Here is an 11,864-nt window from a genome sequence, read left to right as displayed (position 1 = left end):
TTGCGCAGCTGGGATAAAGCCAGCCTCTGTGCAGGCTAAGCTCAACTGAGTTATAGCGCCACTCCAATACAGCTTCCTTCTTAAGCACTTAGTTCAGACACAGTAGTCTTTTTCATCACATTAATACTAAAACAGGCTTTTCCTCAATATTGGTGACAGGAAAATTAAAGTTCTAGAAGAAAACGTACCTAAAATAATCTTTTGGGGCTGATGACATGGCTCAACAGGTAGACTCTTGCTGCCAAGCCTGGCAATCCATCTCTGCGACCCACGAAGTGGAAGAACTGACTCCCACAAATTGACCTCTGACATTTATACACAAGTAAGTAAGGGTAATAAAAGTAAAGGTCGATAATGTTCTTTGTTGTCAACCTATATAAAAACACTTACACGCCCGTCAGAGCATACTCCACCCCGATGCTACATGCTTTTCTAGCAACATCTCCTGTCTGGTCTTCTTCTTACTCCTTTGATACACACTTTGTGTATAGTTTCCAAACTTTCAGCTACACTGTGTTTCCTCCTGCACTTCCATTCACCACTTTGCTTCTGAGGACTATCTCTATCACCCACTACCTACTGCTTGGAACATTCAAAAATACTATGACCACATGAGTTAGACAAGCCTTCACCTGGCTAATCAAATTCACTTGGGGAAGCTTTAGGAAAGTAGGCGCTTCACTCAACACATGATTAAAAATATGCAAACACGAAAATCCACAGTGCTCAGTGATTCTGAGATCAGATCAACAGATACTTAGCTCCAGACAGAAGTCCATTTCCCATTTGTGCAAAGTGAAATAATAAAATACTATAGAAACGGATGCATTTTCTACAAACTGGATTCATTGTTCAACAGGAAACTGAAGTTTATTTAATATACACAAGTCACATCTGACACTGAGAAACTGAAAATGCTATTTACATCAAACAGATTAAAATACATACTGTCTGTATTTGAATGTGGTACTAGCCCCAGGCCTCCAACCTGGAGCGCAGCACCTGCATACTGTAGTTCATTTACCAAGAGCTACACAACAGGGCAAAGCTGGCAGTGCCCCTCACACTTCACGTACACGGTTTGGCATCCGTGGAGGAGGACATGGTCTCTTCAGCACATGTGCCAGTTTCTGAGTCTTCCACTTCAGAATCCTCAACAGTTTCCTCTTCGGAATCAAATTCCTGACTCTCTGGTGATTCAAAGCTATCCAGGGGTTCATTACTCAGCCTCTATTAAGGAATAAGCCAGCAATTTATTGTAAAGATCTTGAAACTGAAATACACTGTTAGTCAATATACTTATACAGCAACACACCAATGCTATAATACCCTCAATAAATCCTTTTACAGTGTTATATCAACATCTATACAGTGCTACATCATATTTCAGCAAAATCCAGTTAGTAATTTGCTGTTTTTTTAAAGCACTGATTGAGCTGCTTCCAAAGTACAACTTAAATTGGTACTTCTCTTGAAAACAACAGAACTATGTGTTCTTAACTTCCAACCAGCTGGGGAACCATATTTTTAAAGCCAACAGAGAGGGCTAGTTCGGTACTTTAAAGATTGTCATGGCAGGGCTGGAGAGATGATTCAGTGGTTAAGAGCATGCAGTGTTCCTCTAGAGGACCAGAGTTCTATTCCCAGCACCCACATCAGATGTTACTCTAGCTCTAGGCCATATTTACACATAATTAAAAATAGTTAAAAAGAAATCTTAAAACAATAACAACAATAACACTGTCATGGCTCTAAAATGTTAAGGAAGCAATTTAATGTGCGAAGGTTTGACTTAAAAAGCTTTCTTTCCACCAGGCGGTGGTGGCGCACGCCTTTAATCCCAGCACTCAAGAGGCAGAGGCAGGCAGATCTCTGGAAGTTGAAGGCCAGCCTGGACTACAGAATGAGTTCCAGGAAAGGCACAAAGCTACACAGAGAAACCCTGTCTCAGGGGGGAAAAAAAAAGCTTTCTTTCTTTCCATTGGTAAGATGGATTTGCTTTGTAAATACAAAAAAGGCTGAAAGCGATAAAGACAAGTCTGGCAGTCATAGGAATCAGGCTGACTCTTAAAAACACATTTGCTACTTCCCAAATGTAGAAAGTCAGATAAAGCCTATTTGTTTTATAAATGATAGGTGATAGCATGCTTATAAAAACCAGAACCTGGAAATGTGTCAACTGTGCAATAGAGTAACTTTTCTTATTATCTTTTCCAGATGTGGGCTTCTTATCACCATTTTACAGGTGATAAAAAGGAAAATAACCCTGACAGGATAAACACCCTCACTGACCACTGTCGACGACTCTGAACCCAGTGACTACGGAATCACCTACCTCAATCACCTCTGCCATGTACTGTACGTGCTCTGCTACCTCTGCCAAGTCCTTGTTCTCCTTCCTCAGGCGGGCAATCTCACTGTCCTTTTGTTCAATTTCTTTATGAAGCTATAGAATAAAAATAAAAGCTCAGTACTCCATAAATCTGCTCTTGTCTCGAGCACTCTCCCAGCAGATCACTGACAAACCCACGCAGTAACACAGTGGGCCTCACTCTGCTCATGCAGTCAAACTCCATGAGACCCACATTCAAGCTAGGCTGCACCAGCCAACTCTGCTGAACTGAGGAAGAACTACCAGAGCCTCCAAACGGTGAGAACTGCACACGTACTTTCTCGTTTTCTTTAAGAGCTTCATAGAGGGCTTTCCTCCGCTTTTCTGCCACTTCTTTCCAATACTGAGAGGATGGGTTTTCTGGAATAAATCAATGTTTTACACAACTTTAAAAGTCAGTGCTAAAACCTGATCATGGTGGAGCACATGATCCCAGCACTCAGGAGTCTGAGGCCAGCCTAGACTGCACACCAAGTCCTTATTTAAAAACACAAAACTTATTGCTATAAAAAACTCAGTAATTTATTCTATTGAAAAGTTCTAATCTAATTTTTATTTTTTAAAATATCAAAGCTTTCAATCCCTGAAAAGAATTGCAAAAGAAGGAAAATAAGTGCAGATCTATCACCTACACAGTTGAACATTTTACAAGATTCATTTTGTGTTTGTGGTTTTTATTTAACCTTTATGGGAGACAAGGACTCTACCACCACTGAGCTACACTCTCAGCCCAAATACTGTTACCTTGAAAAGTCTAGACTAGTTAATTTGCATATAGTTCTTAATTTTGAATGTTTCAAGCTCAACACTTTTGGCAGGAATAAATGCATTGTGTCTTCAGTGTATTATCAGGAAGTACATACCAATCTGTTACAATGTTGAATATAAAATTTGATCATTTTATTTGGCTGCCATATACCAAATTTCTCCCTTGTAAAAACTGTTTTTCTTGGTACTTAATAAGAGATCTAGAGAGTAAAACTAGAGTTAGTTAATCTGTTCCCCAACCAGTTTTAAATCTACTGGTAATTCTTGCCTAAATCTTCTATACTCTACAGTGGATGTGATTTTGAAAGGAATTCTCTCTATTCCATTTTCTCTTAAGCTATCATTACAGATTTATATGCTCTTTCCACTCACTGCACCACGAGTGATTCTTTCTCTTTTCACTGTTTTTATTTTGAGACATGTACCCCAGGCTGGCCTTGAACTTGATGCACAGCTGAGAATGACTTTGAAGAGATCCTCCTCTCTTGACCATTTCAGAGTATGCATGACAAGTGTGGCCACCAAGCCAGCTTTAGTAGGAGCCATTCTTGCCAACAGTCAGTTTGATGCTCAAATTTCCACACATTTAATCAGTGTGAATCTCTTCAAAGAGTCTGTCCCTTAAACATGTCCAAAACTTTCCCTTATTTTCTGATATGAGACGTAAGGATCATTCTACAGTCTCCTGGATATTGGAATCCTGGAGTCGGCCATTTCCTGAAGAGCTTTAGTGCAGAATAGTGTTTACAAACCCAGAATTGGATATCTGCTATGTTTCTTGATTTCAGTAGAGGGGTTTTTAATAATCAATTTATAGTAATACTCTCAACCAATTCAACAATTCATCCTTCCCTTCTCCATTCCACATTTGTATTTCCATTCACCCGATTAAGAACTTGCCTCCTGGAGCTGGAGAGATGGCTCAGAGGTTAAGGGCACTGCCTGCTCTTCCAGAGATCCTGAGTTCAATTCCCAGCAACCACATGGTAGCTCACAACCATCTGTAATGAGATCTGGTGCCCTCTTCTGACCTGCAGGCATACATGCAGGCAGAACACTGTATATATAATAAATAAATAAATCTTAAAAAAAAAAAAAAAAAAACTCAGCCGGGCGGTGGTGGCTCACGCCTTTAATCCCAGCACTCGGGAGGCAGAGCCAGGCGGATCTCTGTGAGTTCGAGGCCAGCCTGGGCTACCAAGTGAGTTCCAGGAAAGGCGCAAAGCTACACAGAGAAACCCTGTCTCAAAAAAAAAAAAAAAAAAAAAAAAACTTGCCTCCCAACATCATCATATTACTCATTTGCTCCATTCTAAATATATATACAAGATTTTTCTTTAAGAGTACACAGTGCACTACCAACAACAGATTTAACAAAATTCAGGCACTCTGTGTGGGTCTTTTAATTCTAATGATATATCCACTGAAGTTCTCAAGTCATAGTTATACTGGTATTTTCTATGACTAAGAATGTCTATGATCACAGATGACTGTATGAGCGATATTTTTGACATACGTATAGAACTAACCCTTAACTGATTTTAACCTAATCAGGTACCAACATTCCAAGTCCTGTTTCGTATGCACTACAAAGCTGCTGTGGTTCTATCCAGTAGACCAACCATTTGCAATTTCGTCCTCCTGTGAAAGAACTTTCTGCTTCCAAACTTCCTTACAACATCCCAGGCAACTCAGAACAAACCAAACCTTCCTGTGACTGTGACCTTGAGCAAGTCAATGAAGTTCTCTCCACTTAATTTCTCTTGACCTCTGACCAATACAGAGGAAGTCTCCCCAGTGAGCCTGGTGTGGCAGTTCAAGACTGCACTCTTCAGTGAGGCAAGACTGCCTGAGTTCAAAGCTAGGTCGGGGCTACACAGTGAGTTCTAGGACACTCCAGGCTGCAGAGGGAGACCGTCTCACAAAATAAAAAAGCCCACCATGCCGGGCAGTGGTGACTCAGCACTTTAATCCCAGCACTCGGCAGGCAGAGCCAGGTGGATCTCTGTGAGTTCGAGGCCAGCCTGGTCTACAGAGAGAGATCCAGGACAGACACCAAAACTACACAGAGAAACCCTGTTTCGCAAAACCAAAAACAACAACAACAAAAGAGCCCACCACAATTATAAAACATCTTCAGTTTTCTTTTCTCTTCTGATTTCTACTACTCTTCCATTAAAAACTAACACTTATTAAAGTGTATTTCAGGCCGGGCGGTGGTGGCGCACGCCTTTAATCCCAGCACTCGGGAGGCAGAGCCAGGCGGATCTCTGTGAGTTCGAGGCCAGCCTGGTCTACAAAGTGAGTTCCAGGAAAGGCGCAAAACTACAGAGAAACCCTGTCTCGAAAAACCAAAAAACAAAAAAACTAACACTTATTAAAGTGAATTTCAGGCCGGGCAGTGGTGGGACACGCCTTTAATCCCAGCACTCAGGTGGATTTCTCTGAGTCTGAGGTCAGAGTGAGTTCCAGGACAGCCAGGGCTGTTACACAGAGAAACACTTTCCCAAAAAAAACAAAAGGAAAAAAAAAGTGTATTTCAGCCAAGAGGTGGTGACTCACGCCTTTAATCCCAGCACTAAGAGGCAGAAGCAGGTGGATCTCTGAGTTCAAGATCAGCTGGGTTCCAAAAAAAAGAAAGTGTATTTCTCATTTACCTTTATCCGCTTCCCAGTGAGGTTCCTACTGGCCCTATTACTTTCTGTTCTCTTGGAATATTCACATCCTTTCTCTATCACCACTTTTCTTCTGAAGAGCCCAGTTCCAGGTCTTGTAAAATCCCGGTGCAATCTACTCTCACAGATGCCAATTTAGTCACTGTCCTATTCCTTAATAATATCTCACCCACATTGAAGTCTTGCCAAAAAATGGTTCCATGTGTCCAAATTTAGAATATTTGCCTATTTATAACACAAAATTTTAAATTACCAAACAGTAACCCCACCAAATAATACACCTTCATCAAAATTTAAACTTTCAAGACAAGGCTATGTTCTTTTTTTCGTACCTTTAATCATAAGATCAAATGCTTCCTGGGTGACATCTCCAACATCTTTATTTTCACCAGCCTCTGGACCAGAGCTCGAAGTCTTAGATGTTAACTGGTCATTCCAGTGCTTCCTTTTGGACAAGCCTTTTGGCAACTGTGATGGAAACGCTTATTAGATTTAATGAACAAGAAAGCTACACTGTTCAGTTATTTATGCACTTAAGAATCTTTTTAAGTTATACAATTCAAAACTACCATACTAGGGCTGGTGAGATGGCTCACCAGATAATGGTACTTGCTGTCAACCTGCATTCAATCCCTGGGACCCACAGTGACAGAAGCAGATTCCTGAAAGCTTTCCTGACTTCAATTGTGTATTGGGGCACTTACATGAGCCAAAGTCCATGCAAACACATACATACCCACATGGGTGTGTGCACACCCAAAATAAATAGTTGTAATTTTTTTTTAGACTTTATTTATAATTATACTTTAATGTCTGTGTGTGGGTTTATGGATTTGAGTGCAGTCCTTGGCCAGAAAAGGGTGTCCCATCCCTTTAAGGAAGAGTTACAGGCAGTTGTGAGCTGCCTGACTGACATGGGTACTAGGGACGGAACTCAGGTCCTCTGAAGAGTAGTGTATGCTCTTAACCACAGAGCTGTCTTTTCAGCCTATAAATATAACTTCAAAAAACCTACCAGGATGTATATTATTTTAGGAATTTTACTTGCAGGAACTATTTTGATTAGAATTTAGGAAAATCTGGGAACTGTTTAATGCTGATTGACCATTTCCCCACTCTAGGCCTGGACACATACCTCATTTTCTCTGCCAACAAGAGATCCATCTGCAGAAGGCTGAATCATCTTCAGCGTTCTCCTTGGAACAGGACTATTCTAAAAGTCAAGATGATTCATTATCTGGATACTGCTATATGATTACTTTCCAAGTTTCTATATAGTTAGACTTAGTCTTACTATAATTTGAGTTAAAGAAAAGAAAAAAGAAATCACTAAGAACACAAGATTTGCCCTGATGCTGTATCAGAATAAGATGTTGGCTTAATCAACTAGCAAACTTACCTCCCAAGTTATAATAAAGTTTGAAGAAATGTTAAGAATGGGTGGGCCAGCCAGACGGCAGTGTGCATGCCTTTAATCCCAACACTGGGAGGCAGAGCCAGGCGGATCTTTGTGAGTTCGAGGCCAGCCTGGTCTACAGAGAGAGATCTGGGACAAACACCAAAACTACACAGAGAAACCCTGTCTCGAACCCCCCCCCCAAAAAAAGAATGGGTGGGTCATACCACCCAACCAGACACATACAGGTAACTTTTCTCATTCTAATACATATTCTTGCTGTAAGTCAATCCATTTTATTTTAATTAAAACACACATAATACACTTTCTATAATAGCACTGATAGTTCAAATGATGTCTGACAAATTTTCAATGAAAAAAAAATGACTGACTGTATTCTTTAAAAAAAAAAATCTTCTGAAATGGGAACTTACACTCTACTTACAAAAGAGGTAAACACTGAGAGAAAAGATTACTCCTCAAAATACTTTTCTCTAATCAAAAAGATTCATCTCAGAACTCTAAATATTCCCAAACATTATGGACATTTGTGAAAAAAACTGGTTGGTTTTTGTCAAAAACCAGGACATATCTGGGAAGAGGGAATCTGACCTGATGAAGGAATGGCCTATAAGCAGGGAAGGGGGGGGTTGGGAGGGGCGTTTTCTTGGTTGAGGATTGATGTGAAGGGCTCAGCTGTTGCCAGTGCTATCCTTGGGCAGGTAGCTGGGGTGCATAAGAAAGAAAACTGAGCAAGCAAGCAGGTAAGGAGCATTCTTCAGTTCCTGCCTTGAGTTCTTGTCCTGACCTCCCTCAGTGTTGGACTGTGACCTGAGAGCTGGAAGTTAAAATACACTTTCCTCTCTGGGTGGTTTTTGATGTTTTGGCTTTTTTGAGACAGGGTCTCCCTGTGTAGCCCTGGATGTCCTAGAACTCACTTTGTAGACCAGGCTGGCCTCCAACTTGGAGATCCGCCTTCCTCTGCTTCCTCAGTGCTGGGGTTAAAGCTATACACCACAACCACCTGGCTTGGTCATAGTGTTTTTTTCACAGAAATACAAACCCTAATACAGAAATATAGTTTAAAATATTGTATTACACTTACACACACACACACACACACACACACACACACACACACACACACACACACGTAGAGATCAGAAGACAACTTGCCAATCAGTTCTCTTCTTTCACTTATATAGTCCAGTGGGTCATCAGGCCAGGCAACAAGCATCTCACAGTCCCAGGAATATAATTTTTACTTATTTATTTATTAATTTATTGGAGGCAGGGTCTTTCTATATAGCCCTGGCTGGCCTTAAACTCACAGAGATCCACCTGCTTCTATATCCCGAGTGCTGGAACCAAAGGCTTGCACTACTACGTCTGGCACCAGGAATATAATTTTGAGGAACACATTGTAGGTGGAAGCAAGTGCATGAGTATGCCATGGACAGCCCCTCCTGAACTATCATCTGAAAACAGAAGCAGTTTTGTTACAAGTTCATTCATTAGGACATTGATACAATGTCTGTACTTTAGACAAATTAAAACACTCTGGCCCAGGTGTAGCACAAACCTGTAATCCCAGCGCTTGGTAGGTAGAAACTCTTTGAGTTCAAGGTCAGCCTGAGGTCTACAGAGTGAGTGCCACACTAGCCATGGCTGCATACTGAGATCCTATCTCAAAAAACCACCAAACAACAACAAAAACAAGCCATGCATGGCGGTACACACATTTAATCCCAGTACTCAGGAGGCAGAGGCAGACAGATTTCTATGAGTTTCAGGATAGCCAAGGCTACATAGTGAGATCTTGTCTCAAAACAATCCCCTCCCCCAAAAAACCCTCTAAAATCCCCAAGATAGTGCTTTAAAAACAAAATTTTGCCGGGCAGTGGTGGTGCATGCCTTTAATCCCAGAATTGGCAGGCAGAGGCAGGTGGATCTCTGTGAGTTCAAGGCCAGCCTGGTCTACAGAGCTAGTTCCAGGATAGTCAGGGTTGTTACACAGAGAAACCTTGTCTCGAAAAAACCAAAAGATAAAATAAATAAAAATAAAAAAAGTTGCCTTCTTTATAATATGTAAGCCACTATATATTTCCTGATTTATAAGTTCTATTTTGGGAAGGAAAAAAAAAAAGAATCATTAGTTATATCGCCACCATGGGATAGCAAACAATGGTGAATACTCAAACAAGGTTAGCAAGAACATGATACCACACCGGCGTGAGAAAGTTACTGTACTTCACATGACAAAGTTCACCTTTCCCACGGTAAAGTTTCTACTGTTGATTATTATCTCACTATTTAACTGAGGGACAAATGCCAACTACCATGAGAACAAATACTACAACAACAATTCAGATATAATTTAGATTACAGATTAATCAAGTCTCTAAACAGAAGAAAATAAAACTAAATGTTTGATCTTGATAATGGTCCAAGAAGCCAACTAAGGTGCTGTCATTTGCACACTTACAAAGACCACTTCCAAGATTTACACTTTATACATGTAAGCTTTATAAAATATAACTCAAGAAATGTACACTACTATAAAATTCCTTTCTCTATACACATAGTACATTGGAATAACAGACTTCTAGACTCCAAGTTTGATTCATATATTTAAATCTTAACCTGTTCGGAAAATAATTTGATATTCTCCAAACCCTCTCCCCAAAAATATCTGCAAGCGTGCACTCAGTTTCCCCTTCTGATAATGAGTCCTGAATTTAAACTCACTCTGGGGGTTGAGGAAAATGGTGTCGACCCAGGAGTTTGGGGCCAGCCTGGGCAACACAGCAAGACCTCACCTCTTATTAAAACAAACAAATTCGAGCACATTTCAGAGGTTCCATTACATACCTTCACATTCTCTTGGGCTTCTTCCTGTTTCTGCTTCATACTGGGATTCATTTTTCAGCTGGCAACACAAACAAGCAATTTTTTAAAAAATTTTAAAAATTTAAAAACAGTGTGGTTTGTAACTGAGGGTAGAGTCTAGATTCTTTTTTAATTATTTACACGACAAAAATCTTTCTACTTTATGGTAGAACCACTATCTGACAAAATGACGCGGTGTCCTGTACAAAATACAGAGATCTCAAAGAATCTGAGAAAGGGGCACCGGGAAAAGAGAAACAGGCACTTAAGCACGCTCAGATCTACCCTAAAGAATACCATCCTGCCTGTCACAGTGGCACATTCTGGACTGCAGTGGCAGAGATAAGAACATATCAAGTCAGAGATCAGCCTAGGCTATACAACCAAGATCCTGTCTCAAAATTAAAAAAAAAAAAAAAAAAATCCAAGAACTTTTGGCTCAGTAGGTAGAATGCCTAACTAGTATGTTCAAAGGCATGCTTTCTTAGCACAGCATAAACCAGGCCTAGTGGCATCAGTTGGGAAGCAGGAGAAACAGAATTCAAGATCATTCTCAGCTACATAGCAAACGTAAGACCAACTCCCCTCTTACTTACATGTAATTAATAATTTACATTGTGTCCTAGGCACCCACACATGTATGCAAATACAAACAGCTTATAACCTAGTGTGGAGTTCTGCTATTTTCTACTCTATTTCACGTTAATAAAACCTTATCGGAAACCCACTCGAGGGAATCTAGATGTGTTTCTTCTTTTCTTTTGAGACGGCTAAGTAGGCAAAGTTGGCCCAAAACTCCTGAACCTCCGGCCTCGGCCTCCTGAGTGCTGGAGATTGAGCACTACCACGCCCAGGCTTGGGCAATGTTTCCTAAAGCGTAGGTAATGGCCCAAGATCGTGTTATCATTAGTCAGGCGCATAGGACAGGGTCCGAGGAGAACCCACCGTCACCTACACCGGCATCTCTGGAGTTGGAGACGCAGGATTCAATGCCCTCGTCCCAGGAGCAGCGTTTGCACTACCCATGAGCTGGCCGGAGGTACCCAGCTCGTCTAGACCCCTGCCACGCCGGCCCTGAGACTCAGCGGCCGCACACCTTCCCCGGCGCGCCGGCCCCGCCCAGCGCGGCGTGCGCCAGCCAATAGGAAGCGCGGACGCCAGAGCGCGCCAAAACCGACCCCACCTATGGCGCAGCCCCTCGTCTCAGCTCGCCCACCTTTGCCTTGCAGCCGGGCCGGGACTACGGGCCGAGACTACAGGCCGAGACTCGGGTTCCCTCAAGTCCTCGCCTCCCCCGGCCGGTTCCCCGCGGCTGTCGAGGCAGGCCTGGCTTCGGGCCAGACGGAAGACACCGCTGCCGGAGTTGCGCTCGCCCCCCGCCCCGGCGCCCTCGGACTCACAGACTACGGTGCTCCGTTCCCAGCGAGCGTAAGAGCGGGACGAACCCCTGGCAGCACGCCGGTCCCAACCGCACCAGAACGACCCGAACATGCGGACTGACCCGCCGACCGGGTAGCTGACGTAATGAGGGGCGGGGCCTCGGCATCCAGCCAATGACCTCTTACCGCGCCCACGGACTCCGTGCGCCTGCGCAGTCGGCCACGGCGCCTGTAGTCTTTGGGTGAGGTCTCCAGGTTCCTCCTGGCTTAGAGGTCTATTCCCCCCACCTTCCCCTCTGACCCTCTGCTGGGAGCTCAGAGCTTCAGCACTCTATGGGTAGTCTGCTGGCGAGGACAAAGGACCT

At 42.5% G+C, this 11,864-nt stretch overlaps 1 protein-coding gene across 4 annotated transcripts; it reads right to left on the bottom strand.

The window, feature by feature from the left end:
* Positions 1–844: 844 nt before the first annotated feature.
* On the bottom strand, positions 845–11,650 carry Gmnn (geminin DNA replication inhibitor). Of its 4 annotated transcripts, none has more exons than XM_052729185.1 (7): positions 11,521–11,650; positions 10,103–10,160; positions 6,971–7,048; positions 6,168–6,303; positions 2,670–2,752; positions 2,336–2,446; positions 845–1,230 (listed from the first exon to the last, which is right to left on the bottom strand). In XM_052729185.1, exons 2-7 carry the CDS (start codon positions 10,151–10,153, stop codon positions 1,069–1,071), a joined length of 621 nt encoding a protein of 206 aa, XP_052585145.1. In that variant the 5' UTR covers positions 10,154–10,160; positions 11,521–11,650; the 3' UTR covers positions 845–1,068. The 4 variants fall into 4 exon arrangements, with proteins under 4 accessions (XP_052585145.1, XP_052585147.1, XP_052585148.1 ...); XM_052729187.1 differs by lacking the exon at positions 11,521–11,650 and adding an exon at positions 11,066–11,247; XM_052729188.1 differs by lacking the exon at positions 11,521–11,650 and adding an exon at positions 11,076–11,247.
* Between the last annotated feature and the right edge of the window lie 214 nt (positions 11,651–11,864).

This window comes from Peromyscus californicus, unplaced genomic scaffold (genome assembly GCF_007827085.1).
Source record: "Peromyscus californicus insignis strain IS unplaced genomic scaffold, ASM782708v3 Scaffold_8__1_contigs__length_139910024, whole genome shotgun sequence".
NCBI classification, from domain to species: Eukaryota; Metazoa; Chordata; class Mammalia; order Rodentia; family Cricetidae; genus Peromyscus; species Peromyscus californicus.
This window is presented reverse-complemented; position numbering and strand designations above follow the sequence as displayed.

Bases quoted from the DNA above. Each gene is read 5' to 3' on its own strand.
- Gmnn (XM_052729185.1), bottom strand. From the start codon at position 10,153: ATGAATCCCAGTATGAAGCAGAAACAGGAAGAAGCCCAAGAGAATGTG. The intron at 7,049-10,102 runs GTATGTAATGGA...CTTGACTTTTAG, and splicing joins AAGCCCAAGAGAATGTGAAG to AATAGTCCTGTTCCAAGGAG. The intron at 1,231-2,335 runs GTAGGTGATTCC...ATTCCTTAATAG, and splicing joins ACATGGCAGAGGTGATTGAG to AGGCTGAGTAATGAACCCCT.